This window comes from Panthera tigris, chromosome C1 (genome assembly GCF_018350195.1).
Source record: "Panthera tigris isolate Pti1 chromosome C1, P.tigris_Pti1_mat1.1, whole genome shotgun sequence".
In the NCBI taxonomy this organism is placed as follows: Eukaryota; Metazoa; Chordata; class Mammalia; order Carnivora; family Felidae; genus Panthera; species Panthera tigris.
In genome coordinates this window covers 96,008,897-96,036,046 of record NC_056667.1, presented here as the reverse complement: position 1 = coordinate 96,036,046, position 27,150 = coordinate 96,008,897, and the positions used below count along the sequence as shown (strand labels likewise).

The window sequence follows — 27,150 nt, the reverse complement described above, 5'->3', positions numbered from 1 at the left end:
AATCTGAAGCAGGCCCCAGGCTCTGAACCACCAACTGTCAGATCATGACCTGAGCTGAAGTCAGACACTCAAGCAACAGAGCCACCCAGGTAGGTGCCCGTCCAATCACTGTTTTTTTAAGATGACTTTTTAAAAGACAGGGTTTGTTTACTATGTGCAGTCCAGTTTGAACCTCTAAAACAAGGACATCAAATAAAATATTACCTAGAGACCAGGTTTCTGGAATACTTCCAACTCCAGAAATAGAAAAAACATAACACGCACATGTTCTGGGGGTACAGGGCAGCTCCCGACTATCTAGGCAAGGACAAACATAAAAGAAAATAGATGAAGGCCACCCTAGGTTTCCACCTGACCCCCTGAGATCGGACAACCCACGTGGGGAAGTGAAGGCACGCTGCGATTGGCGGGCAGGATCTCTCCAAGGTCAGTTTTTTCTTTGGAAAGCAGAGACGCATGGGAGAAGCAATCAGAGTACAGAGAAAACAAAACTGGAGAGATGAGCAGAGAGGGAGCAGCTGATCAAAGGCAGCCGAGGAGGCTGAGGCAGCGAGCAACAAGAGAAGCCAGAGAGACCACCTGTGCCCCAAGACTCTCTCTAGCCTTTGAGGCTTAGGGCATTTACACAGTAACATGCTACTCCGTGTACAAGTAACTCTACCAGTCTGTGCACGGTTTACACATGAAAAACGCCACAGAGTGAAATATATACATTTACAGTAGCCATCCCTCAGTGGAGATTTCAATCTTCTAATACGAAATGTACCTGGGGCAGGGATGTGGACCAAAAATTACAAGGTACAAATGCTCCTCTCCGGAAATAACCACACATCACACTGCTCCTGCCCCTCTTGACCTTCTTTACCTCAATCTTCATCCCACAAAACCTGAACCCAAACTTTCAACACACGGTCTCCTCTTCATGAGAAAAGGCACATAATCATAAATAAATAAAATACCATAAAATTCCAAAGTGTTCTATTAAGGTTGATAACACAGAGGAATTCAAAATTTCACACAATTCCAAGAACAGGGAATAAAATAGGTAGGGCTGCACCTCCTGGAGGTTAGAGCCGTAGGATGACTCCAGAGTGATCCTGGACCTTGGGAAGTAGAGTTTGTGGTCCTTCCCTCCTGTGGTCTACTGTGAACACCCCTCAGCCCCACAGCATGCATCATTTCTTCTGCTCACTCATACTTTCTTCTCCCATAACATTAGTTGGTACATGGTTTAGCATGGCCTTTCCAACCTTGACTCTCCCTCCCCATACTATTATATAGCATTTCCACCACTCAGAGATAATAAATGTGAAGAAACCCAAGAGCACAGATGGTAGTAAAATGTATTAAAATAAAATAGGGCGTGGAGTCAAGGGAGAAGAGGGGGAGCAGAGCGGGGGAGAAGAAAAGGAAGGAAGAAAGAAAAAAGAAAAAGAAAAAAAGAAAAAGGAGTCAATCTTCTCATAGAAACAGTGGAGTGGTGGTTGCCAGGGGCTGGGATACAGGAAAAGGGGAGAGGTTGGCAAACAGTGCAAACTTTAGCTTCTCAGACCTTAGTCATGTTACAACCGAATGTATAACATGATGATTAAGTGGATAATTCTATACTGCATAACTGAAATTTACTAACTTAAGTGTTTTCATCAAAATAAAGACAGTAAATATGTGAAGGGCGGAAATGTTCATTCAATTGTGGGGGTCCTTTCACAACGTGTATGTATATCAAATCCTCACATTGTATGCTTTAAATATATTACAATTTTGTCAATTATACTTCAATAAAGCTGAGAATAAGGAAATCGTTAGTTTTGAGTATTAAATACCTTTGTTTTTAACATAATTTGCTTAACTGTAAATTTATGCAACTTAATGTTGTTAAATAGCTGTCCTGGACAACTCACTCACACAATTCCTGAAAATTTAACCATCAGTCTTGCAAAAGAGTACGGTCAACTCCACTGCACCACTGCAAAACCCCTCAGCTGAAATCCCTACTCCTAACTGGAAATTCTTTCCTTTCTGTCTGAGTTCACATCCCCAGGAAAGATTCTCACTGGCTCCATTCATCTTTCTAGGCCACGGAAATCACAGGTTGCTGACCAGCCTATGAATCTGTTGCTTCATTTGAGGTGCTCTCCCTGCCCTGGATGCCTACGGCTTGTAGGGGAGGTGGAGATCAAGTGATATAAAACACAGATATCTCAAGCAGCAGGGGCAGGAGGCGGGACAGACGTGAGCTAGTACAAAGACAGAGATGTTAAAATCCATCGGCCCTGTGATCATTCCAACGAAGGCCGTTTCAAAAAGAGGAGCTCGCAGAAATGACAATGAGTTATCAGGAAAGGGTTAAAGTGTATTTAAATACGATCTTTAAAAAGATGTGTGGGGATCATCAGCTGGCATGCAGCATTCACGTGCTTATAGTATGCCTTCCTGAAATGCAGAGGCTGGAAAACGAAAAACTGTTATTTTCCAGGTTCCTTTATGACTAGTATTCGGAATGAAAATTTGGTTCCACCATGAAGACGTAGGACACAAAACACAGATGGCAGAAGCAAGGCAGAGCTCCACCAGCCTGTGGCTTTTAGCGGTCTTCAGCTAGCAAAGAAGGTCACAGGCGTATCAGCGTCCAGGCTCCAGCTTCAAGGGTATTGGGGAGCCTCTAGTCAACAGCTCAGAGGCATCAAGAAGTTGCCACGGCACCGGCCAGACACCACATTCCAGACTTCAAGCAGCTATGATGGCAACAGCAGTGGCTGCTATGGTCCCCTTCGTCACAAAGGCAGTGGTTTCTCTTGCCTTAGTCGCAGTGGCAGCCTCCTGATTGCCACTTTCCTGACAGTGGCAGACGGGACAGCTCCCATGGCAGGTTGTTCCAAGGTGTCCTAGAAGTCGCTCCCAGATTCCTGGCCTGAGCCCAGCTCTCTAGCCCTTTCAAAGATTCCCTAAGCAACCAATTCCCTGTATTGCATCCTTTTCTGTTTCCTGCACTTTACCCCGGCCAATACTGCAAGAATATATGGTAGGTTGACAGCAGGTACCCATGCTATTCTTTCACAGACACACCAAGGGCCCAAGCAAGATGCCACCATTCCCATAAGTCACACCTAATAAAGACAGTCTCCCCAGCGCTGCCACCCAGACGCCCTTCTTCAGTGTTGTCGCACCCAGGTGGGTATTTTCTCTGTTGGGCCAGGTCTCTGTGGGCCGAGACATCTACTTGTCCTGTACTCAGCAGGAGCATCTCAGTCACGTCAACCATCATCCCAGCCAGGCAAGCTCAAGGATCCTGAGCCAGAAGTGCCCCTGACGGTTCCTCTACCACATCCCTGAGCAGTCCCGAGCCTAAGAACTCATTTTCCTCCACTGCATCCCCTTGTCAGGCCAAGGGAAAAAAACAGAAGTGGAGCCGGCTCTAACTCGGACTTGTACTATCACCCCACCGAGAAGGGCAAGAAGAGAAACCCGAGTCTGCCATACAGGGCGCCCATTCAGAAGGACTCCAATGAAAGCCTTGTGGAGGATCTTTCTGAGAGGAGAAATAATGTTTCAAAGCTAAAAACAACTAACAAGAACCAATACTCACACATACAGCTGTTACACCAGCCAACAATTGTCTGGCTATGTAGATCTTAACCACAGACTACTGCGTTACGTAAGGCTACAAATGCCCTGGAAAACTGTGACATTATATATAACGATTAAAATTCTTTCTTGTGCTCCAGCTCCTTCTGTACCACAACAACACTCGTTGCATGCTGATGGCATGACAGACCGAGTCTGGCCTGATTAATTCCAAAATCAGGCAGATCTCATAAAGAGACAGAAGATGTTTAACAGGTTACTTCTTTTTTTCTCCCCCACCAACTTCGCTAAACTTTCCTACAGAAATGCTTCTGCCAGAAGCCAAAATAAAAGCAACCCGAGTTCTAGTCCCTGCTCTGCCAGCTTTGCGCTACGACTCTTGAGCAGAGTTATGTGCCATTGCTAAGCCTCAATTTATTTACCTGTAGACTAAGGGTATTAGTTGGATTGCTATGGTTCCTTCCAGCTGAATGGCTGACTTTAAGCCCAAATAGAAAACATAACAGCACAAACACTTAAAGAATAAGAGGTGCCAATACTTCACGACCTGCTTTCACTGCCTCTTCAATGGAACCACCTTAGCGTGTAGTTCCTGAAGCCTGGAAGCAGAGAGATCTACTTGAATACAATGAGTTATTCTTCTATCTAGCTTAGCTGAATTTTATTTAAAAGCAAAGTATGCTTTGAACAGAGTCTGCATGTTTATAAAAAAAATCCCGAGTTCCAAAATTTATTCAGGTGTACATTCATCAGAGCATTTTTTAGGCCACCTGGCTCAAGATGCGTGTGTTAACAAACACCTTCCTGGTGAGTGAATTACAGAGTGAGTGGACACGAAACATGAGAACAAGGTATTATTTGCAGCATCAGGTATACAATTTTCACAAGTATATTTATGCTAAGAGTATCCAGGCCTTTACATAGAACTGCTGAGAACAGTATCTTACAACAGTAGCAAGAATTAATGCTAACTTTCTGTCTGATTGGTAACTCTTGGGAATAACTACTTCATCACGCAGTTTGGCTATACGGATTAAACTGCACTGCCACAAACTTTGTTTAGAAACAGAAGCAACGAAGCTTTTATTTTAAGTACTTGCCCAATGTTTTACTGAATTTAACACCCACTCGAACAATTCAAAATCGTGGGGGTTTTTCCTTTTAATAGAGAAAAAGGAAGTACGGCAGATTCTCCAGACACAATGAAATAATTTTCTATCTGGAAAGTGAAGAGGGAAGACTCAAAGCTGCTTCAGGTCAGGGGCGCCTGGGTGGCTCAGTCGGTTAAGCGTCCGACTTCAGCTCAGGTCATGATCTCACGGTTCGTGGGTTCAAGCCCCGTGTCAGGTTCTGCGCTGACAGCTCGGAGCCTGGAGCCTGCTTCCGATTCTGTGTCTCCTTCTCTCTCTGCCCCTCCCCCACTCACTGTGTCTTTCTCAAAAATAAATGAACATTAAAAAAAGTTTAAAAAAAAAGTTACTTCAGTTCACAGTCCTCCTCGTGAGTCTGAGACCTTCAGTGTGTTCATCTTTCTGCACCTTAGTTTTCTCACATGTAAAAGAGAGAGGATAACACCTGACTCATAGAGAATGACAACACACAAAGTTCTTTCCAGGAATATACGTATGCCAACACACACAACCTTATAAACCCGATGAGGTGGTGTATAATGCACGGATATACGACTGTTACTCAGTACTCGGCAGCTAGCATTCTTGCAACAAGTCCCCAAGTCAGAATATTCCTATTAGACCCAGGGCAAGGTTGTCACCCTAGAGGTGCCACCAAAGGAAGGCTGATGGGTCATTTCATTCACCAGCATTTCACTATGAGATAGCTCTAGTTAGCAATTCTAACTCTATTAAAAGGAAACTAAATTTTTAAGGAGTATGGACATTCCAACTTAAAACACTGAAACTAGTGAAAAGTATCCGTAGCTAAAATTAATAATATTTTAACAAAATGTTCTTTTGCCCAAAGCTACAGAGATGGTTTAAGATACAGTTCTGTGAGCAGAAGTAAGGAAATTGTATTATTTTAACAGATTCCATGGCTTAATCAATCAATATATGGGATTAATACTGAACTCTGGTAATAGACTTCTGCAGTAGAAGCAGCGATTTTCCAAATACGGTCTAAAGACGTCCCAAGATGGACATAAACTAATCTGAAAATACAAAATCATGCTATGATTCTTGATAAATCACACCCAATTCCGTGAATGCTGGTTTTGATGTACAGAATATTTACCATTAATTTGGCAATGTTCAACATTCACTAAAGATACAAACTACCAGACCACAATGAGCCAAACTGCAAAACTCCTACTGTTCATGGCAACTGAAGGTTGATATTAACATTATTTTTATGGTACCAAGTTGAAGATATTTATATGGTAATCAAGAAGGTAAAAATAGCGTGCAAAGATATTCGGATTATCCACCCCTCTTCCAATTTTCAGCTTCCACTCCAAATACCCCCAGTGGAGGTTGGAAAAAAACAAAGGTAGTTTGATTTTATCCTACAATGTCTCTAAGTAACTTTTTAGGTGATTAAACAGATACCACAGTACACGCTTAAGTGTAAGAGTGTTTCAAAGAGTCAGTGAAGTAGTAGGCTCATTATGTTTGACTTCTTTGAAATCATGGTTGAAAGGTATTGTTAGGAAACGCTTAGAAATACAATAAAAATGCATCCTTAAATTTATATTTAAGAAGACCATTGTCTTAAAAGCAAAATATCCTGGAAAGCAATTATTTTAGAATTTCATGTTCAAATGGTACAATAATCTTAGGTTTTAAAAATTCCATTAACTAGATTAATAATCATTTTCTCGGGGTGCCTGGATGGCTCAGTCGGTTAAGTGGCCGACTTCAGCTCAGGTCACGATCTCGCGGTCTGTGAGTTCGAGCCCCGCGTCGGGCTCTGGGCTGATGGCTCAGAGCCTGGAGCCTGCTTCTGATTCTGTGTCACCCTCTCTCTCTGCCCTTCCTCTGTTCATGCTCTGTCTCTCTCTGTCTCAAAAATAAATAAACGTTAAAAAAAAATTTTTTAAAAAGATTATAAAAAAAATAATCATTTTCTCACTGCCAAAGATAATTAAATGATCCTCCAAAGTATCCCATCCACCTAAGAACAAGCAGCACTGTTCAAAGAATCTTGATGTTACACAGAAAAAAAAAAAGAAAAAGAAAAAAGAAAAACGAAAAACTACAACCAGTACTTTTAAAAAAAATGAGACGTTGAGGCACTTGGGTGGTTCAGTCTGTTGAGCCTCCAACTTCGGCTCAGGTCATGATCCCATGGTTCGTGGGTTCGAGCCTGGTGTTGGGCTCTGTGCTGACAGCACAGAGCCTGGAGCCTGTTTCAGATTCTCTCTCTCTCTCTCTCTCTCTCTCAAAAATAAACTTAAAAATTTTTTTTAAATTAGGATGTTGAACTCTTAAAGACCATTTAGATAAAAGCAACTTTTAAATCAAAAACTTCAAAAATTGTAATATTTAAATAAACTATTTGAGTAAAAGGAGTGCCTCAGTTTGGGTCTAGAGTCTATCTGGTTTTTAAAAAACGATAGCTTGATGACAACTGGGTACTGCTGTTGGTTTCAAAGTAGGAGAGATTAAATCTTTTAAAAGAGGCCAGCATCCCGTCTTTTGAGGAACTATCCATCCCTTATCTCCTGGGGTTCTAGAACAGCTATTAATCACACTGTGCTTTCTATTCCCAGCTGCAGCAGTAGACATCTCACACAGGCCTGACCAATCAGGGTACCATGCTGCCCTCTCTCCACAACTGGTCCAAGGGATGGGCACAAAGTCCCTGCATGAGATTTGTTACTGGATTCCAGAACAAAGATGAGAAGCTTTAAGGACTCTGTGTGACTTGGGGATTCAGAACCACCTCTCTTGCTACACGGAGATCTGAGTTGAAAAAGAAGCCAACGCAGAGGAAAAGAGCCAAGTAATAGTCCCAACGACCATCACTTGAGAGCATGAATTTAGCTGTTATAGCTAGCCGTAGGCGTGCATTTTCATGTATGTAAGCCAATAAATTTCTTAGCCTAAATTAACCTCAGTAGTTTCTGTCACTTGCTAAAGAATCCTTACAAACACAGAAATTGACATGTGAATTAGGATTTTTTTTTCCCTTCCTGATGAGATCTGACCTACCTATTACCGGATACCTGTTGCAAACTGGATAACCATATCCAAAGAGTAACAGATCTCCAAGGCTACTCCATTAAAGGGGATTTTTAAAAATTATTTTATTAGAGGAAAAAAATGCCAATTTCACTTAATTCTATTTGACTAAGGTCAGAAATAAAGCATTTACTAGTAAATGCTTCTTTTTTGCCTCCCTTTCAGAGTATTTTCATTCCATCAAACTATTTCTGTGAAATGTCCATCATGTGCAGTAAAATCCCACTTTTTCATAGTCACGTGTAATTCCTAATCAGAACAACAATGACAAACAGGGTACCCTCTCACAAACTTCCTGAAAGCAAGAAAAATAATTATGTGTTTAAAATTATCTCCACAATGAAAAAGCAAAGAGCCAAAGATGCTAGAAAGTTTTAATTAAGTAAGTCAGTTACTGTTCATAATGCATGCCCAAAACAAGAGGGACAGCCTCCAAATAGAATAGATGCTCATTTCAATAAATCTGAAGCAAAATTTCCTTCCAATTTGCATTCCATAATACTTTAAAAGCCCTGAACCGCAAATACATTATTACAAAAAAGTTTGGGGCACTCAGGTGGCTCCCCAGCAAAATGCAGTCCAAGCATCCCCACCATGGGATGACTGAAATTAGCGGGGAGGGAGGCAGAATTGCTCCTGGGAACCACTGCAATGCAGATGCATCAGAACACATTGGGGGGGGGGGGGGGGAATGGAGATATAATGGTATGACCCTCTTCTCTGGAAGTCAGTCAACTGTGACTGTAACAAAAGAAAAGGGGGAGTTAAGGTGGAAATCTATTTCCAGTTCCCTTTTTACTAGACTAGGAAATTGCATTTTCCTATAAAATCGGCTAGGCTTCCAAGGTAACACAAGAAAGCCTATTACCATAAAGCACAGTACTACTGGTAATATTTCAGCTACATTATGGGTTAAATAAAAATACTCATTACATTATGAGTTGAATAAGGCTGAAGGTAGAAATAGCATTAAGCACTTTACCAACATTATTCTACAAGAAAAACATTTCAAGCTCCAATTAAAAAAAAAAAAAACACCTTATAAGAAGATTCATATTAGAACTACCTACATACTTAAACAATTAGTATGATTCTCCATTTTCCAATTATTCTATAATGCCGTTTTTGTGCATTTATACAAAGTAAGGTTTTATACACATACTCGCACACTACTGAGATAGACTATACTGTAGACCTATCTGTATTGAATATTCTTGCCCCATGTTTTTCTCTTCTGCTTCTTACATACTACTAAAAGGATACTAATTGCACTCAACGAAAATATATCCATCTTTCAAAGCCAGGGCAAGTTCAAAATTCTTTACAATTCTCTCCCCAGGTAGCAAAGGCAGAAAATAAGAGCAGGTGGCAAAGACCCTAACAAGCCACAAAAAGGAAATGTTCTTTCACATTTAACATGTACACATTTAACTCCTACAAATTCACTATGCACACCCAGATGGGGATAATTTCTTAAAATTAAGAAATAGGTGTTGTTATTTTTAATTTTTTTTTTACTGTTTATTTATTTTTGAAGGAGAGAGAGACAGAGGCAGAGCATGAGCAGAGGAAGAGAAGAGAGAGAGGGAGACAGAATCCGAAGCAGGCTCCAGGCTCTGAGCTGTCAGCACAGAACCATATGCGGGCTAGAACTCACAAACTGTGAGATCATGCATGACCTGAGCTGAAGTCAGATGCTTAACCAACTGAGCCACCCAGGCGTGCCAGAAATAGGTTTTATTTAAAGAAACACAACACAACAGGGGCGCCTGGGTGGCTCAGTCAGTTAAGCGTCCGACTTCAGCTCAGGTCATGATCTCACGGTCTGTGAGTTCGAGCCCCGCGTCAGGCTCTGGGCTGATGGCTCAGAGCCTGGAACCTGCTTCCAATTCTGTGTCTCCCTCTCTCTCTGCCCCTCCCCTGTTCATGCTCTGTCTCTCTCTGTCTCAAAAATAAATAAACGTTAAAAAAAAAAAAAAAAGAAACACAACACAACAAAACAACTCTTGAATGCGAGCAAACTATTTCATCTGGTGCTCAACCAAAACACAGCAACTGGTTTCAGTGTAAGTGGAAACAAGACATATAGTACCTATCCTACAAATGGCACAATACAATGTATAAAATATGCTGTAAATAAAACATAGATACAGTATATTTTGGAAGCAATTTAACTAAGGGCTTTTCGAAAGGTAATTGTGTCTATATTTTATTTCCCTCTTTTTGGAATGACTTGAGAGCCCAAATTCTAACATATAAACCTGCACCACTTTTTAGAAGTGTGCTTGGCAACCCATTAGTGTAGCTTCCACCAAAATTCATACTCAAACTTACCTAAAGAGTTTTATTTAGGTACTAGGGGAAAAGTGGAAAAGGGAAAACCCTTACTACAGAGAGTCCTTACCAGTGAAATCTTAAGCTCCCATAAAAGTGTGAGCTTCTCGGAAGACAGAGGCCATTTCTGATTCACTTTTATATTTCATATTTTTATATCACCAGCCCTGGTTCACGTGGGGTAATGTCTGTTGAGGGAATGAATGTGTGCCAGTAATTGATCTTTTGTTTTCTCTTTATAAAGTAAAATAAGCACCTTTCCAGGGAAACATTCTGAATAGTATTTGTTCAAGGAAAAAAAGAGCAACTCTTCCCCACAAACACGTCTCTCACAACACTAGCCGCCGAGCCACTGAAAACTTTACCCTCAGGAGCAGTTTTAAATAAAGGGCATTTTTTCCCCTCTATGCCAAAATGCAGTATTACAAGGAAATTATTGCTTGAAAGTTCAGAAGAGAACCAAAACTGACTAATTAATTAAAGGAGTCACCATTCTAGTCTTCCATACCAAAACACGTATCCTTTATCAAATTACAAACAACTGAAAATTGACGTGGAAACTGGCAGAGTTTGAAATTGGTACCAAATACTGAAGTGGCTCATAAAAATGAAATTCTCCTACAACATACTCCCCAAACCCCTAAGCGCTCACAAAATTTATAAAGCACTTAGGGGTTATATAGTAAAGATATTATATGAAACTATTCACCTGAGAAGGGTATGCACTGACTTTGTAAGTCAGATACTAGAGCAAATGCAGATTTATCATCAACTTACATAAATTAGAGACCAGGACACACACACACACACACACACACACACACACACACACACTGAAATTTGTCTCTTATATTAAGAGGTTTTATAAAACACATCCCAGGATCTCAGAGGAAAAACAATTTCTATTCCCCAGGAACACAGTTCCGTTCTACAAAAATCAGTTTTAGCATTAAGCTGAATGAAATAAAAATGATCTGAAAACTGAAAGGGGCCAAATATTAAGTGTTTCTTCTGCGCCTATGGCAAAAGCCCATTATTCACATGAATCAAAGGTGTCAATGAAGAGTCCAGAACCTGAAGTTACTTCAATTACTTGTGACCAATTTTAGACCCAAAAAAATTGCTACCAAAATTTGAGAAAACAGGAAAGTTTCCAATTTAAGGTTTATCAAAATTTTAATGCTATGTTCCCTAGTTTCTGTTGTTAAAAAAATTTTTTTTTTGTATTGGAAACCTAGGAGGCTAGCAATTAAACTCTAACTTCTCTCACTCTCCCCTTCTTCAAATAGGACAACCACCCAAACAAAACTCACAAGCCCAAAATCCCCTCTAAACCAAAAAACCAAAAAGATCCAAAAGTGAAAAGAAAGGGAGGTAGGGTGATTGATGACTGGCATAGCACACACATCCTTACTTAAAAGCTTCTAGTAGTGTGTCCCCACCAATGGGGAATGTATTTCTAGGAATGTGCTCATTTTAACAAAATTCCCCTATAAATCAGACACTCAAAGAGTCAATGGCAAAGACTTTTACCTGTGATTAACTGGCATTAAACAAGATGTTTCAAATTAGTGTTTGTTTAAACAATAACATTGATCCTCATGATTTTCTTCTCTAGATACAGTAACAGACATAAGGTAGTTGAAAGCAGAGTGTGCATAATAATGCAGTAGACAAGGATTTCATGTACTTATTACATCAATCCTTAATCTCTGAAATAAAAGCCACATAATCCGCAACCACTGAAATAGGTGTTTAAATGTATATGAAGAAGTGAATATTCCACAAAATCTGTACATTCACAGTCTGGAGAAATTGAGAACCAAATTAACTACTTCTATCGTTAATCAGAATAGAAATTGCTTAAAAATATGCTCTGAAATAAATTCAAAGAAACTAATCCTGCTTACAGGACTAGATCATGAAACAATTTCATCATAGGTCTAAAGTTCAACTTCCTTTACTACTGTGAAACTACAAAGTTCAAATTCAAGTGAAAACTTCTCTCTTTGCAGAGGAAAAAAGAAAAAAAAAAAAAAAAAGACAGGGCTGTAATTAAGAAACAGGTGACCAGCTGGGCCAAGGAATGGGTGAAACTAAAGACTATCTTAGAAGCAGAAACGTACTCACCACTAAGAACTATGTGAATACTAAATACGAGTAAGATTCCAATAAGAAATTCCCTAATTCTTTCAAGAAATGCCTAGGATTAGGAAGCATATTTAAAGAGTTTATTTTATTATAATCTTTAATGGAATTTGCAAGTAAAAAAAAAGTAAGCCCCAAATCAAAGCTAAAGACGGTCACTGCTAGAAAGAACCTCAAGTCACCCGGGCGTTGGTGCTGGCTCTGGCTGGGCTCCCCTTAGCATGTAGTAGACACACACACACACACACACACACACACACACACACACACACACACGGAAGGATCCATACACATCCTTTTGCCATGGACTTTGTCAGAAGACAATGAACGTGAGATCATCCCCCACCAATATTACATCTCACAAAAATGGTTAAGTTTATTCTTGTACTGTGCTACTTTCTAAATGGTATGTTATGAATACAGTTCTGTAAGACAAGAGACAGTGCTAAGTACACTTTACAATTCCTTATTAAATTGGAAAATCCATTTCTCTCTCAGAGTTTAAATAAAATGGGAAAAAAAAAAACCGTGCAGAGCAAGGTCCTTCTTAAATGTCCTCACTTCGTATTTTCATACTTTTCAAATTTAATCCTAACAATATAAAATTTTTGTCTCCATTGGAGATGGTATTTATTCTGGTTTTAATCACACCCCAGGTTCTAAGAATTACCTCTTTTGGCTCTTTAATTTCTTTAATTTAATTTTGAAATCTTGTACTTAACCTGCAAAAATCTTGCTATTTATGACAAATGTTGTTTTAGCATAGCCATTCAAGAAAACCATTTAATCTAATGCTTAACATGAGCCCATTGGAAACCTAAGGATACTATTCTTGGAGAAATTAAAATCTTTAAATTACAACTTGCTTAGAAACAAGAATAACTCAGATGACACACAGTGGTATCCTTTAGAAATTACTGAAGCAGAGCAGATCTTTAAAAAAATAAATGTAGTGTTCAGAACCTTTATAATTAATGATCAGAAAATATGCTCAACCCATGAATATAAATTATTCCCCTTTTTTGGCCAAACATTTGAAGTAGGACAGTGCCTGAGGTTGTCAAGAGGGCAGAATTTTATTACTGTAAAACTGTCAACTACGCTCTGGGGCATATGATGTTCATCCAACACAGCTAATCCGTATTACTGAATACACTCTAAATTCTGATTTGTTTTCTCAAATTTGATATAAACGTTGAGAAAATATATAGCATGCAGACCAAACCAATACTCCCAGTCTACAAAAGAATCACAGTAATTTGAGGATACATCAACTTCCTCCCATTAAATCTTAAACTATTTTTGAAAATAACAGTTATACTCTCATTCGTGCCCCAACTAATCAAAACAAAACACAAGGCAATGATGCAGATGTTCTCATTATTCCCTGACTCATGGGATTTGAACTAAATGACATCTAGATTAGTAAATATGTGTTATATAGTATTTTGCATATTACAGACAGTGCTCGACTCCCTAGATTACAGCCATTACAGCCCCCAAAACCTTCCCTCCCCTTTTGACGTATGACTAAAAGTTTGAGTTAAGAATTTCTGAATTTGCAAAACTATACAGAAGATGTTTCAAGTCTGCCAAAATTATTCAAATTAACAATAAAAAAGAAAACCTTACATAAACCATAAGCTTTAAATGAACATGATGAGGTAGATCACATGAAGAAAATCTTCATTTAAGATTACAGGGACTTGTGAGTGTGTGTGTGTGTATGTGTGTATACACCCACAATACTCACATATGTCTACTGCACCACAAACCATCAGCTCCCATTAAGCCCCAGGACTATGAAAGAGAGATTTCCAAAGTGAGCTGCTGAGAAAGAAAAAACAATGGGAGAGGGAGAGAACATGTTAAAAATTTCTCCCGAATTTTCTAGCATTTTGCAGTCAAGGGATGGACTGATTCCTCTAGCCCAAGTCACAATTAAACAGCCCATTATATTCTGATGCACTATATATTCAGTGGGGCACGCTCAGCAAAACTAGTTTGATTTCTAACAACGTTGTGATCATAATTCTCTCTCTCCCGCAAGCATCTCAGAAAACAGAACCACGTTCTAACCAATGCCGAAAGGAACAATGCCGTGAATAACAAATACAGAAGGGCTATTGCATCCTATCGGGTTTCACTGTACGCAGTCTGATCAATGCTTTGAAACCTAAACGTAATGTGCTTGGCAGCAGATTTTACTCGCATGAAACACACCAGGGCAACAGGGGTCCATCTCACCCACCACGTCAACAAAATCGGTGTAAAATCAAAGATTTACAAGAGATGTGACTCGAAAGAGGCACCTAGGTCTTCTTTAGAAACCCAGACTATTCAACAGCTCCCCGCAAGAACACACTGCTGGGCCACATACCACATTCTGTACTGCATCGATACCCAGACACCTGAAACCACCTGGACCGAGTGAGTTAGGCTGTCAGCTCCAAGGTGTTGCTAGTGCAGAAGAAACACTGAAGCAGCTGAGCCCTCCTAGGTACACTAGGTAGTAACGCCGGCACCAAGTGCCTCAGTAGTAGAAAGCCTCTTTCCCTATTAGAAAACGCGTAAGACTGTTCCAAAGAACATGCTACAATCAGGAGGACCTTCTTCACAAAGGAGAACGGAAAAGGCTGGTTTCCCCTCTAGTCAAAAACTCTCGGTAGGAGACGGGGCTACAGGTTTAGAAAACCCAAACTGCTTCTGGTTGCAAATCTATGACAGCTTGCAGAGCAGCCTGGCCAAGCCAGAGCTCAGTTTTCCCATCGGCAAAACGGGAATCACCATCGCCGCCCCTCCCCCTCGCCAGCGAGTCCGGAGCAACCACGGAGTCTAAGATTCCCCAGGGCGATAAGCGGTGGGGAGTGGCTGCCGCTCCCAGGACGCCCACCCCGACTTCCCCCCTAGACCCCGCAACAGAAAAGGCAGGGCCGGCGTACCTGGCTTCACAGTCTTGAGACGGATGGGCTCTCGGAAGTGGCGGATGACAGCCAGGGTGTCCCGGTTGGTGAGCCCGCTGACAGGCGTCCCGTTCACCTCCAGCAGCACATCCCCGGGGCTGGGCGCCTTGCCCGAGACGACGCAGCAGGTGCCCCCGCCGGGCTCCTCCCGGAGCCGCCCCAGGTAGGGGAACTCGCCGCGCTCCGCGCCGCCCCGGATCTCCGCGCCCAAGTCGCCCGGGGGCCCGGCCCAGGACACCGCGCACTCCTGCACCTTGCTGAGCCAGTGCTTCTTCTTCTTCAGCGTCTTCGACATCCCGAACCCCGCTGCACCATGGGGGAGACCCCGCGCGGGCGGCGGGGGCGCCGCTCCGGCCCCCTCTCAGCCTGGGGGCCCGGCGGCCCGTGCAGCCCGGCGAGGGGGCCTCGCCGCTCCGGCGCCCCCACCCCCCCGACCGCAGCCCGCTGGGGCCGGGCTGCTCCCAGCCCCGAGACGCCCCTTGGACGCCCCTCCCGGCTGCGCTCCCCGGAGCTGTCGGGCTGCGCGAGGGCCACCCCGGGCGAGGCTGAAGAAAGGAGAGGGGAACTGTCCCCAGGCGGCTCCAGAGGGGTTTCGGGCGGGGTCACGGCCGCCGGCTGGCCCCCGGGCTCCGCGGCGGAGCGGCGGGAAAGGCAGGAGCAGGGGGGCGGGGAGGTGAAGGGGGAAGAGCCGGAACGGGAAAAATCCGTCGGGGGCGCGCAGAAGCGCGCGTAGACCCGTCGCAGGATCGATCGTGGCCGCTGCGGAGCTGGAGCGCGGAGACCAACGCCTGCCCAAGCTGCCAGGAAACTGCCGCTTTCAAACCCGCCGCAACCTCCTCCGCCTCCCTCTTCCCTTCCCCCCGCCCTCGCCCATCCCTCATCCAGAGCCCCGCCCCCCTCTGCCGCGCGGCGCCCGGCGCGCTGCCGTCACAGGCCGGGCGCTTGGGAACGAGCCCCGGCCCTCGACTCCCTCGCCGGGGATTGGCCCCCAGCGGGCAGGGGGCGGACCCTCGGCGAGAGTGAGGACCACCGATTGGTTAGTGGGAGTGAAGGAGGCGGGCACTCGGATGAGTGAAGTTTGAAGAGGGTGGAAAAAAGAAGTTTGGAGAGTGAGGGAGGGCGAAGGGAGGGGCAGGGGAATGGAACCCGCAACACATCGCAGGGCCGAGAGAGGCCCTCTCCGTGCGTCGGCTGGTGCCAAGCGAAAACTCGGTTGGGAAGAGCGGAAAGAACTCCGAGGTGGAGGCGTGGCTGGAGAGCGGGGCGGAGTTGGGGGTGGAGCTCGGGAGCACTTCCAAGAGAGGGTGTACTTTACTGGAGAGACAGAGAGCAGAGTCCGCTGCCCGAAGTGGCGGGGGCTCCAGGGTGGTCACAACCGATCACTTGCGCTCAGTGGATGTTTCTTGTTCGTTCACTCACTCATTCAACAAATCTTATTGGACGCCCATGATGGAAAGTAAAATAGAGTCCTAGACACTGCTGTGTGGCATCGGGCAAATTAGACACCCTCTCTGAGCCGCTGCATCTTTGGCTGAAAAGTGGAGACAATTATACCACTCCAAATTATTGTGAAGATTACATGAGGCGCATGTAAAACATCTGCATAGTGCCTCACAGAAGGTGGGTGCTTACTGTTTGTAGCTGGTGATGTTGACTTTATGTCAGAAATTATGCTAGGTACTGGGGTGCAAGGATGAAGAAAACAGGCCCTGCTCTCAAGGAGGTCATAGGCTAATGAGAGAGATTGCCCGAGATGAAGTAGGGTGATGTGGAGGTAGAAAGTGGGATTAGAACTAACAGCGTTGCATTGGAATCCTGCATGCTATTTCCTTGCTGTTTGACCCTGGCCAAATCTCAGCGTCAAGTTTATTCATCTGTAAGGAGGTGGAAGGAGAACTAACATTAAATAAAGAACATCTTAGGTCCTCCCCAGCGCTAATTTTTCAAGAACTCTTGAGCTTTCTCTCTTCCCTCACTTGCCTTACACTCTCCCCACTCGTTTTGTCTTTTAGAAATCCTTTTCATCCTCAGCCCAAATAACATCTCTTCCAGGTAGCCTTCTTTAATTTTTTTTTCATCAAAGTAGAGAGTTTTCTCTGAGCTAGGATACTTTTACTTTTTCAATGTGGCTCCACACTATGTAGTCTCCTATCTCCCTTTAATGGTTGAGGAAAGCCCTTATTTACACTATGAATAACTCCACAGAATCTCACGTGTCAGATAGACTAGACGAAGTTTCAACAACTGCAGTGATTTTGTTCACACCATTGTATCGGTCAGAGCCTAGCAGGAAACAAATGGTTCTTTACAAAGGGTAGGCAGGGTGTGGGGAGCCACAGGGAAGTGTGGAACCCTGGGACTGCAAGCTGATAGATCTGTAGAAGCAAGGGGAAGGAACCAAAATTCAGCACAAAAAGGGCAGCCAGACAGGAGCCTGTGACCTTCAGTCAAGGGATGCAGTGAGCCTAAGTAAAAACCCAAAGAGGAAGCTGGGGGATTTATAGCTCACTCACCTCTCTCTCCCAGTCTCCTGCTGGTACATCCCAGTGGCCAAATCCAACCAGAAGCCCAGAAGCCTGAGGGCAAAAAAGTCCTTTGATGCAGTCCATCTCACACAAAGAGGAAACCACGCATCTGTAGAGAAAAGGGGGAAAATATCCAGCACAGATACGTGGATTGCTCAGATTTATCCAGATCTGAGACAAAGCTGGAGTATTTTTTTCTGAATCATTACCTACAGTAACAGATCCCTGGATGAAATCTTGATAATCTCCACATCATCTGCTTTCACATCACCTCCAAGAAAACGTCTTTTCCTGCCCAGACTGTGTCCATTAGGATACTATTGGCCAGAAACAAAGTATCTAACAGCTTGACGTGAGGTCATTTATTATATCTTCAACACAAAGTTCAGAGGTTAAATAGCATTAGTTCAGCAGCACAATCATGTCACTAAGGACCCAAGTTCTTTTTGTGCCTGGTCTCTACCACTATATGCTTTTTGGCTTCTATCTCCGGGCTTGTCACCTCTTGATTGCAATGTGGCTGCCACAGCTCCAGATGGCACACCCTCAGAGGTCATTGTATGAGCCGGAAGGGAAGGAAAAGCAGTGCTGTTCCCATTTTTATGAAGGAGAAAACTCCTTCCCAGACTACCTGCCCCCACCCCCACCCACTGGAATCTCTCTTATTGGCTAGAAAATGGTCACATGCCTACCATAGATCAGTGGCAAAAAGAAAATGGGATTGCCACAGTTCATTAAATTGATCATAAGTCACCCCAAACAGAGGAGAAAGAATAGGTATCAAGTAGGCACCCAATGGTGCCTGCCACATTCCTCAATCGATAATAAATTATCTTGACTCTTGGGCAGAAAACTGCAATGTTAGGAGCTTGAGGTCTAGAGTCAGACTGCAAATCCCAGTGTTTCTACTTCCTGGCTCTGTGATCTCAAGTAAGCTATTCAACTATTTAACCTTACCTAAACTCCATTTCCTCATCCAGGAAAGGGGTATGATAACGGTGCTCACCTGAGTGGTTGTGAGAACTGAATGGAGCTGTTTGAGTCAAGGAAGCACTTAACATATGGTCTAGCATAAAAGCCAACATTCATAGCTAAATAGTTATATTTGTGACAAGGCTAAGAGCATTGTTCGTCACCTCTGGAATTTTTTAAGTGTTAAATTCACCCATCTTAGTAAGCCTAGCTTCTGCTTTTTAAATATTCTAGAAGTAAGCTGCCCACTCCAATGAATTCATTCTGGTAGGATACTACTTTGGAAATTACCACACAATTGAAAGAGTCACGTTCCAAGCGTCTCTCTGTAAAATGGCACCTAACCAAATAATCAAATTGTACCTATGTTCATTACTGTTTCCAAAACCTAACAGTTGGCCTAATAGTTATGATTTCCATGGGGAATATTAATAAGCCAAGTAATATGGAAACCGGCTTAACAGAAAATAAAGGATACAGTTGAATTTGATAATCTCCAAGGTTTCTTTGAGCTACTTCTAACCATCCATAAGATAAACACAGATACATTTCAAGATGCATACCCCATGCGTTAGGTCCCAAGATGGCTGGAGAGGCACCAAGTAACACAAGTATCACAATGCTAAAAACTGAAAAGAGGGACATGGGTTTCTCCTTTCCCCATTTCTTTATTTTTTGGGGACCAAGGAAACCTCTCCCTAAAGGCTCCCAGGAAGACTTTCCCTTCAGCTCATTGGGCGACATTGTCCAAATGCCCTTTCCTAAACCAACGGTGCAAAGAATAATGGAACACCCAAGAAGACAGCCAGCATCTTAGAAACTGCATGCCTGCACAGTATCTTAACAAAACTCAGGGGTGGGGGGAGCATCTCTTAACAAATATGAAGGGGGGAAGATCGGCATTTAGGTAAACAATCCACAGTGTCCTCCACAAATAGACTGTACTGATTTGCTTCAAAGATATGTTTTTTTCGGACAAGGTGGGGAATTTGTTTCGTTGAATACTATCGTGCAGAGTGTTCTTAATGAGAATTAAATAGACCCTTCTGCTTAGAAAATTTCAGGATGGCAGGTATAAATTCCCAATTTTTCTGAAATGACCCACGCTTACTTTCTCCCTTGTACAATCAGAGGTGTCTCGTATGGTGGCACAGTTCGTGTGCCTACAGTTTCAGGGCCATCACTCACATCGGCGTCCATGTGAACAGTGTCCATGGACTTGTGCCTGGCTTTGTGCCAAAGCAAGGCAAGTATAGGGAGAAATGTTCGGTTTCATTTATTTTTGTACGCTCACTTGTTTCTTTCATGAAAACTTGAATCTCTAGTAATCGTAAGTCAAGTCATTATTTAGATGAAGCCATTCTCAAGTATCCTGGTGGCAGAGGGTGAGGGAGAAGTGGAGTACGCGGATAAAACAAATATTTGCCTTCTATGCAGAATATAAGAACATTCATCCTGTTTTTCTTCCCACAGATGATAGTAAAAATTATCTTGAATTTTAAAAATTCTGATCAACAAAATCTTTCACTGGCTTAGAAAATGTCCATATTTACTGTATTATGGAAAGGATATATGTAATGTAGTCTAACATTAACAGCCTAACCAAATTCAGTATTAATGTTCTATTGTATCTTTACATTTTATTAGCATTTTTATTTGCCTAGGTCTATGGGCTAATTTGTATGCTAATGCTAAAATATGCTCAATTACAAAAGCAGTAACATGGAAGATTTTATTTCAGTTAAACAAACTAATTTATTGTCTGAAATATGTATTACTTACTACATTTCATGAATTAATGTGCATTTTTGCCCATGGGTGCACTTACCTGCAAATGACCAAATGAATCCAGTGCAAACTCACAGAACAATAGGAACATTCAAACCCAAGGGCAGTGCCAACATGCTTTGAAAGAGGGGTTAGTTAAGCAGTCAGATGTCAAGTTCGTCTAACAAAGCAGGACAAAGAGAACATTGAATAAAATAGAAAATACCAAAATACCTATCTTTCAGCTTTCAGCTAAAATACAATCTCCTACTCAAGGCCAGCTTTGGTTTCCTACAGCTGGATGTCAGCTCTTGCTTCTCCAGAACTAATAGCATGTTATTTCTGTTTTCTTTCCCAGTAGACCCCAAGATTCTTGAGAGCAGGGTCTCTCTGATTCATTTGTGTATTCCTCATTGGTCTGCGTACTCTGTTCTTTAGTATAGTTAGCACACATTCATTCAAAAAAACAAAGTACCCATTATAAACAGGCATTGTTTTTTAGGTGTTGGTTTACAGCAATGAAGAAACCTACAAGGTCGCTTGTTTCCTGGGGAAGATGACAGTGTAGGGGAGGAAGAGGTTTTCTTCCACCCTGTTAGGGTCTCTGGCTGGGTCTGAAACTCCATCTAACAAAGACACATTAACAGAAGAAAAGCATACAAATTTATTTAATACAAGTTTGATGTGACACAGGAGACTCTGTAAGGAAATAAAGATCAGAATAAATGATTAAACCTCCGTGGTTTTGAGGCTATTCATGAAGAATTGAAGTCAGGGAAAGAGGGGCGCCTGGGTGGCTTGGTCGGTTAAGCGTCCGACTTTTGGCTCAGGTCATGATCTCATGGTCCGTGAGTTCGAGCCCCGCGTCGGGCTCTGTGCTGACAGCTCAGAGCCTGGAGCCTGTTTCAGATTCTGTGTCTCCCTCTCTCTCTGCCCCTCCCCTGTTCATGCTCTGTCTCTGTCTCAAAAATAAATAAACGTTAAAAAAAAATAAAGAAAGAAAGAAAGTCAGGGAAAGATGTGATAGGGCAAAGAATATGAGCTGAGAGTAGTAAACCCGGGAAACTTAGCAAAGCCTGTTTGCTCAGATTCTATCCCTCCATCTTGGATATACAGAGGCTCCTTTTTTTCCTCCAGGTCTGGAGAGGGCACCTCTCCTATGAAGGTCTTATGACCCACTTCAGAGAAGAAGGGCAGGGAGAAGGTCAGAGAGACCTGCCTGCTTCTCCTATTTTCTCAAACTGCTTCAGTTTAAGCTATTCAGTATGCCAAGCTGCCATATTTTAGGGTATCACATCTTGAACCCCGTCAACAGTAAACCCAAAGCAAGTAAGTGATCAAGATAACTTCTAGTAGTAATGGTACTGTAATTAAAATAGAAGGTGAATCAGAATCAAACAATGGCTATTTAGGAGAAGACACAGGCTACATCAGAAGTTGTGGAGAAAGTCTGCTTGAGAAGGTGACAGTTTAGCTGAGACTTGACTGACAAGGAAGAGGGAGCCAAGTGACAACTGGAGACCTGAACATTCCAGGCCAACAGTGAGACCTGAGGCGATGTGAAGTTTTTAGGAGAGGAGTGGCAGAATCTGATTTACATTTTAGATGGATAGTTCGGATTGCTCCATAGAGAAGGAGGAGGGTGACGATAGAATTTGAGAAGCCAGACAGAAATCTGGTACAGGAGCCCACTGAGAAAACCTGATGGCATGGACCAGGGTAGAAACAACGAAGATGAAAATTTATCGAATGTACTGTGGAAATCAGAAGTTATAGTTTTAATTTCCTAGGCTGATCATAGTTAAAGCAATATGTTACAATTGTATTTAATAAGAAGCTGTGTGGAATGTAATTGCGTTGTTGAAATGTCCCTTCACAGGAAGATAAGAGGGAGGAACTTACAAAATAAAAAGTGGGGAAAATACTTAATTAAGTTTAGATGTATACAGGTTCTTTCTTTTGTCGTATTTATTGGTATTTATTGAATAGCATGCCCAGAGAGGTGGAATGCTAATTTCAAGGTTTTTCTTTGAACTCTTAAAGTAACATCCACTCAAAGTATATGCTGACCTTGAAGTTTGTGAAACGATGTACTGTTCTTTTAATCTACAGGATGTGTTGTTATAAGAAGTAGAATTTGTTTCTTGACTAATAAAGGAACTCACAAACTTTGTTTTAAAAGAGTTTTACTACCGTATAAAATCGTTAGTTTCATTGACCAGCTAGAAAACTTCAAGCCCCTGGGTCTTCTCATTGCAGACTGGAAGCAAATAAACAGTCCTTTCATGGATTCCAACACAAAGAAAGCATGATGTGAAACTGCCTTTCTTCAACAGAAGGAAAATGCTCATTTACTTGGCTAAACTTAGGTGAAGTGTTTCCAAACGCACACTCGCAAATTTCACAGTAAAAATGATTGGAAACACACCACATAAGCTTAAAATAAACACACCCCATTCAAAGTCTGGGTGCTGTGGACTTTGCTTATCCTTAACAGGGATATCTAAATAAAGTCTGTATTTTCCATTCAAAAATGGAGAGTGACCTTGTTGGATTTCGAGTGAAGGAGAGAAGGAGCTGGATTTTATTGCAGAAGCAGGGCAACATTCTAGATAAAAAGGGTTCCAAGGAGGTGCTTCTGTGCTTTAGAACCTAAAGTTAATCTTGGCACATTTAAACATATAACACCTCCTGAAAGTTTTCATCACAAGGAAAGAAGATTGTAACTGTGTGTGGTGCTGGATGTTAACTATACTTACTTATTGTGGTGATCATTTTGCAATACATGTAAATATCAAATCATGTTGTACACCTGCAACTAATGTTATGTGACAGTTATATTGCAAGGAAATAAACATAAATGAATCCTGTCCATTCACAGTTTGATAGGCATAAATAGGACAAAGAGAGTAAATGGTTACATCAACAACAAACCTTCAGAACCATGAATACAAATCATGATGTGGTTAATTTTTCAAGGAAATCTTTTCAACTTGGTGGTGTTTGAGAATGTGGAGATTAAAACTTTCAAATTGCAAACTACTGTGGATTCAATTGTATCCCCCCCCACCCCGAATTTGTATGTTGATACCCTACCCCCCCCATCCGTATATGGATATAGAACCTATAAAGGAGGGAATTAAGGTTAAGTAAGGTCACAAGTGTGAGCCCCGTCCTACTTCAGTATGATTGATGGCCTCTTGAGAAGAGAGATCTCCCCTTTGCTTCCCCACAGCAAGAAGGAGACAGCCTGCAAGCCAGGAAGAGAGAAGAGAACCCTCACCAAAACCCGACCATGCTGGCACCCGGATCTCAGACTTCTAGCTCCTAGAACCACGAGAACATTAATGTCTGTTATTTAAGCCACCGGTCTAGCGTTATCGTGTATTTTGTTGTAGCAGCAGAGCTGGTAAGACACATGCACAGTGATCCTTTAAAAAATAAATTGGATCATGTCACTCCTTGCTCAGTACCAGTTGTATCCCTGTTTTACTCAGAGTAAAAGCCATTGTTCCTACAATGACCAGCTGGCCCACCATCATCTAGTTACCTCTATGATCTCTTCCCGGTGCCCCCTACCTGCCCACTTGACTCCACTCCAGCTGCACTGGCCTTCTTGCAATTCTCTCAACATGCCAGACATGCTCTTGCCTCAGCTCTCCCCCTGCCTAGAATGCTCTCTTCCACCAGATATCTGTGTGGCTCATGCTCTCACCTCCATTTGACATTGGCTCCAATGTCACTTCTCAGTGCACTCTAGTTTACCTTCTTATCTAAAAATGCAGGGGCGCCTGGGTGGCTCAGTCGGTTAAGCGTCCGACTTCAGTTCAGGTGACGATCTCGCGGACTTCAGCTCAGGTGACGATCTCGCGGTCCGTGAGTTCGAGCCCCGCGTCGGGCTCTGGGCTGATGGCTCAGAGCCTGGAGCCTGCTTCCGATTCTGTGTCTCCCTCTCTCTCTGCCCCTCCCCCGTTCATGCTATGTCTCTCTCTGTCTCAAAAATAAATAAAATGTTAAAAAAAATTTTTTTTTAAATGCAACATCCCCTCAACTCCTAAACCTCCTTACTCTGTTCTATCTTTGCTATCCTTTGTCCACAGCATTTATCCCTTGCTTATAGACATAATAATTATACAGTATATTATTTTTTTGTCCGTCTCTGCCTTTGAATGTAAGTCCCAGGAGGACAGAAATCTTTGCTTTGTTCACTAATTTACCCCTGGTGCCTAGAATAGCACCCAGCTTATAGTAGGATCTCGATAAAGACTGGTCTGTTCAAGTGCTTTCCCTTCAAAGTTCTTTCAGATATATTAACTTTACTAGATAATTTAATCTTCATGATAATTTTAAAATAGTTCAATTTTTGTCATAATCCTATGAGGCAGCTATGGTCATATGCCCAATATACTAGTGAGTCAGAAAGGTTACTCTAGTCCCCACACGTTTCTCCACAATAGGTGGGAGTCAACACTTGAACTCAGATATTCTTACTCCATATCTAGCCAGCTTTCCTTTGCCATGGTGATCATCTTAAGACATTTTCACAGTGAAACAAAATGTCAAAACATTCCAATTAAGAAATTGTGGTCTCTATTACAACTGCATCAGAATGATTAAGATGATAAGACTGACCCTCTTAAGTATTAGCAAAAACATGTAGACTTGTGGACATTCTCACACACTGCCAATGAGAATGTAAATTGGTTCAACCACTTTGGTAAACTGACTGTTTCTACTAAGTTAGTAAATGCATACACTAGGATCCGTCGATTCTACTCCTGGGTATATACCCAACAGAAATGAGTACCTATGTCCTCCAAAAAGTCTATACAAGAATTATTCAGAATAGCCCCAAACTGGAAACAACCCAAATGTCCATTAAGATTAGAATGGCTACATAAGTCTTGGATATTCTTAGAATACTACACAGTAATGTAAGAATAAAACTAACCTGCACACAGCAAAATGGATGAATGTCACAGCCATAATTTGAAGCAAAAGAAGCTAGACAAAAAATGTGTATTAACAGATTCCACTGATACAAATTTCAATAATAGGTCAAACTAATATATGGTAATTAAAGTCAGAATTATGATTACCTTTGAGAGAGCATTGACTGAAGACAACACAGAAGACCTTCTAAGGTCCCGGCAATGTTCTATATCTTAATATGGGTAGTGCTTTAAAGGGTGTCAACATATGTAGAAATCAATCTAGCTGTATACTTAAGATTATATACTTTATGACCCAGCAATAGCACTGCTAGGAATTTACCCAAGGGATACAGGAGTGCTGATGCATAGGAGCACTTGTACCCCAATGTTTATGCAGCACTGTCAACAATAGCCAAATTATGGAAAGAGCCTAAATGTCCATCAACTGATGAATGGATAAAGAAATTGTGGTTTATATACACAATGGAATACTACTTGGCAATGAGAAAGAATGAAACATGGCCTTTTGTAGCAACATGGATGGAACTGGAGAGTGTTATGCTAAGTGAAATAAAACATACAGAGAAAGACAGATACCATATGTTTTCACATTTATGTGGATCCTGAGAAACTTAACAGAAGACCATGGGGGAGGGGAAGGAAAAAAAAAAAAGTTAGAGAGGGAGAGAGCCAAAGCATAAGAGACTCTTAAAAACTGAGAATAAACTGAGGTTGATGGGGGGTTGGATGGAGGGAGGGTGGGTGATAGGCATTGAGGAGGGCACCTGTTGGGATGAGCACTGGGCGTTGTATGAAAACCAACTTGATGATAAATTTCATATTAAAAAAATATTATACACTTTACTAAGTTACATATCAATAAATAAGTTTTTAAAAATGAACACTTTCTATCTATGAGGAAATGATAGATTATTCAATAAATGGTTAGAGAACAAATGACTGGCCATCTGAAAATATTTGATTCTTGATGCCTGTGATATTCCTTACTTGACAACAAATTTCAGATGATCAAATATTTAAACATAAAAATATCCAAATAGTACTAGAATAAAAATGGTAAAATTGTTCTATAATATTGGAGGAGGAAGGCTTTTCTTATCAAGACACCAATAGGATAAGGGTGCCTGGGTGGCTCAGTTAGTTAAACATCAAACTCTTGATTTGGGCTCAGGTCATAAACTCATGGTTTGTGGGATCGAGCCCCATGTCAGGTTCTGTACTGATAGCAGGGAGCCTGCTTGGGATTCTCTCTTTCCCTCTCTCTCTACCCCTCCCCCACCCCATGCACGGACTCACTCTCAAAATAAACAAACTTTTTGGGTGCCTGCGTGTTTCAGTTGGTTAAGCAGCCAACTTTAGCTCAGGTCATGATCTCATGGCTTGTGAGTTCGAGCCCCACGTCAGGCTCTGTGCTGACAGTTCAGAGCCTGGAGCCTACTTCAAATTCGGTGTCTCCCTCTCTCTCTGCCTGTCCCCTGCTTGTTCTCTCTCTCTCTCTCTCTCTCTCTCTCTCTCTGTCTCTCAAAAATGAACAAACATTTTTCAAAAATTTTTAAAAATTGGTATACCTCATGGTGAGTAATAGGCCAGCATCAAAAATTTTTAATTTTCAATGCAGTTACTCTATTAGGAAATTTCAGACTTCCTGTACTAGCAAGTATATTGCAGATGCATGTTGGAGAAGATACCTAGAATAGAGGCT

At 42.0% G+C, this 27,150-nt stretch overlaps 1 protein-coding gene and 1 long non-coding RNA gene across 4 annotated transcripts in view; one reads left to right on the top strand and one right to left on the bottom strand.

Annotated features, from left to right (window-relative positions):
- Positions 1-15,607, bottom strand: part of MAGI3 (membrane associated guanylate kinase, WW and PDZ domain containing 3) — a 245,345-nt gene extending 229,738 nt beyond the window's left edge. For all 3 annotated transcript variants that reach the window (XM_042998222.1, XM_042998224.1, XM_042998223.1), the window contains exon 1: positions 15,209-15,607. In XM_042998222.1, the coding sequence (XP_042854156.1) occupies positions 15,209-15,524 (316 nt within the window). In that variant the 5' untranslated portion in view covers positions 15,525-15,607. The remainder of the gene's footprint in view (positions 1-15,208) is intronic.
- LOC122241562 lies at positions 47-8,038 on the top strand. The gene is made up of 3 exons (XR_006221827.1): positions 47-89; positions 2,477-3,171; positions 7,313-8,038. It is a non-coding gene; the product is annotated as an uncharacterized LOC122241562 (long non-coding RNA).
- Positions 15,608-27,150: the final 11,543 nt, after the last annotated feature.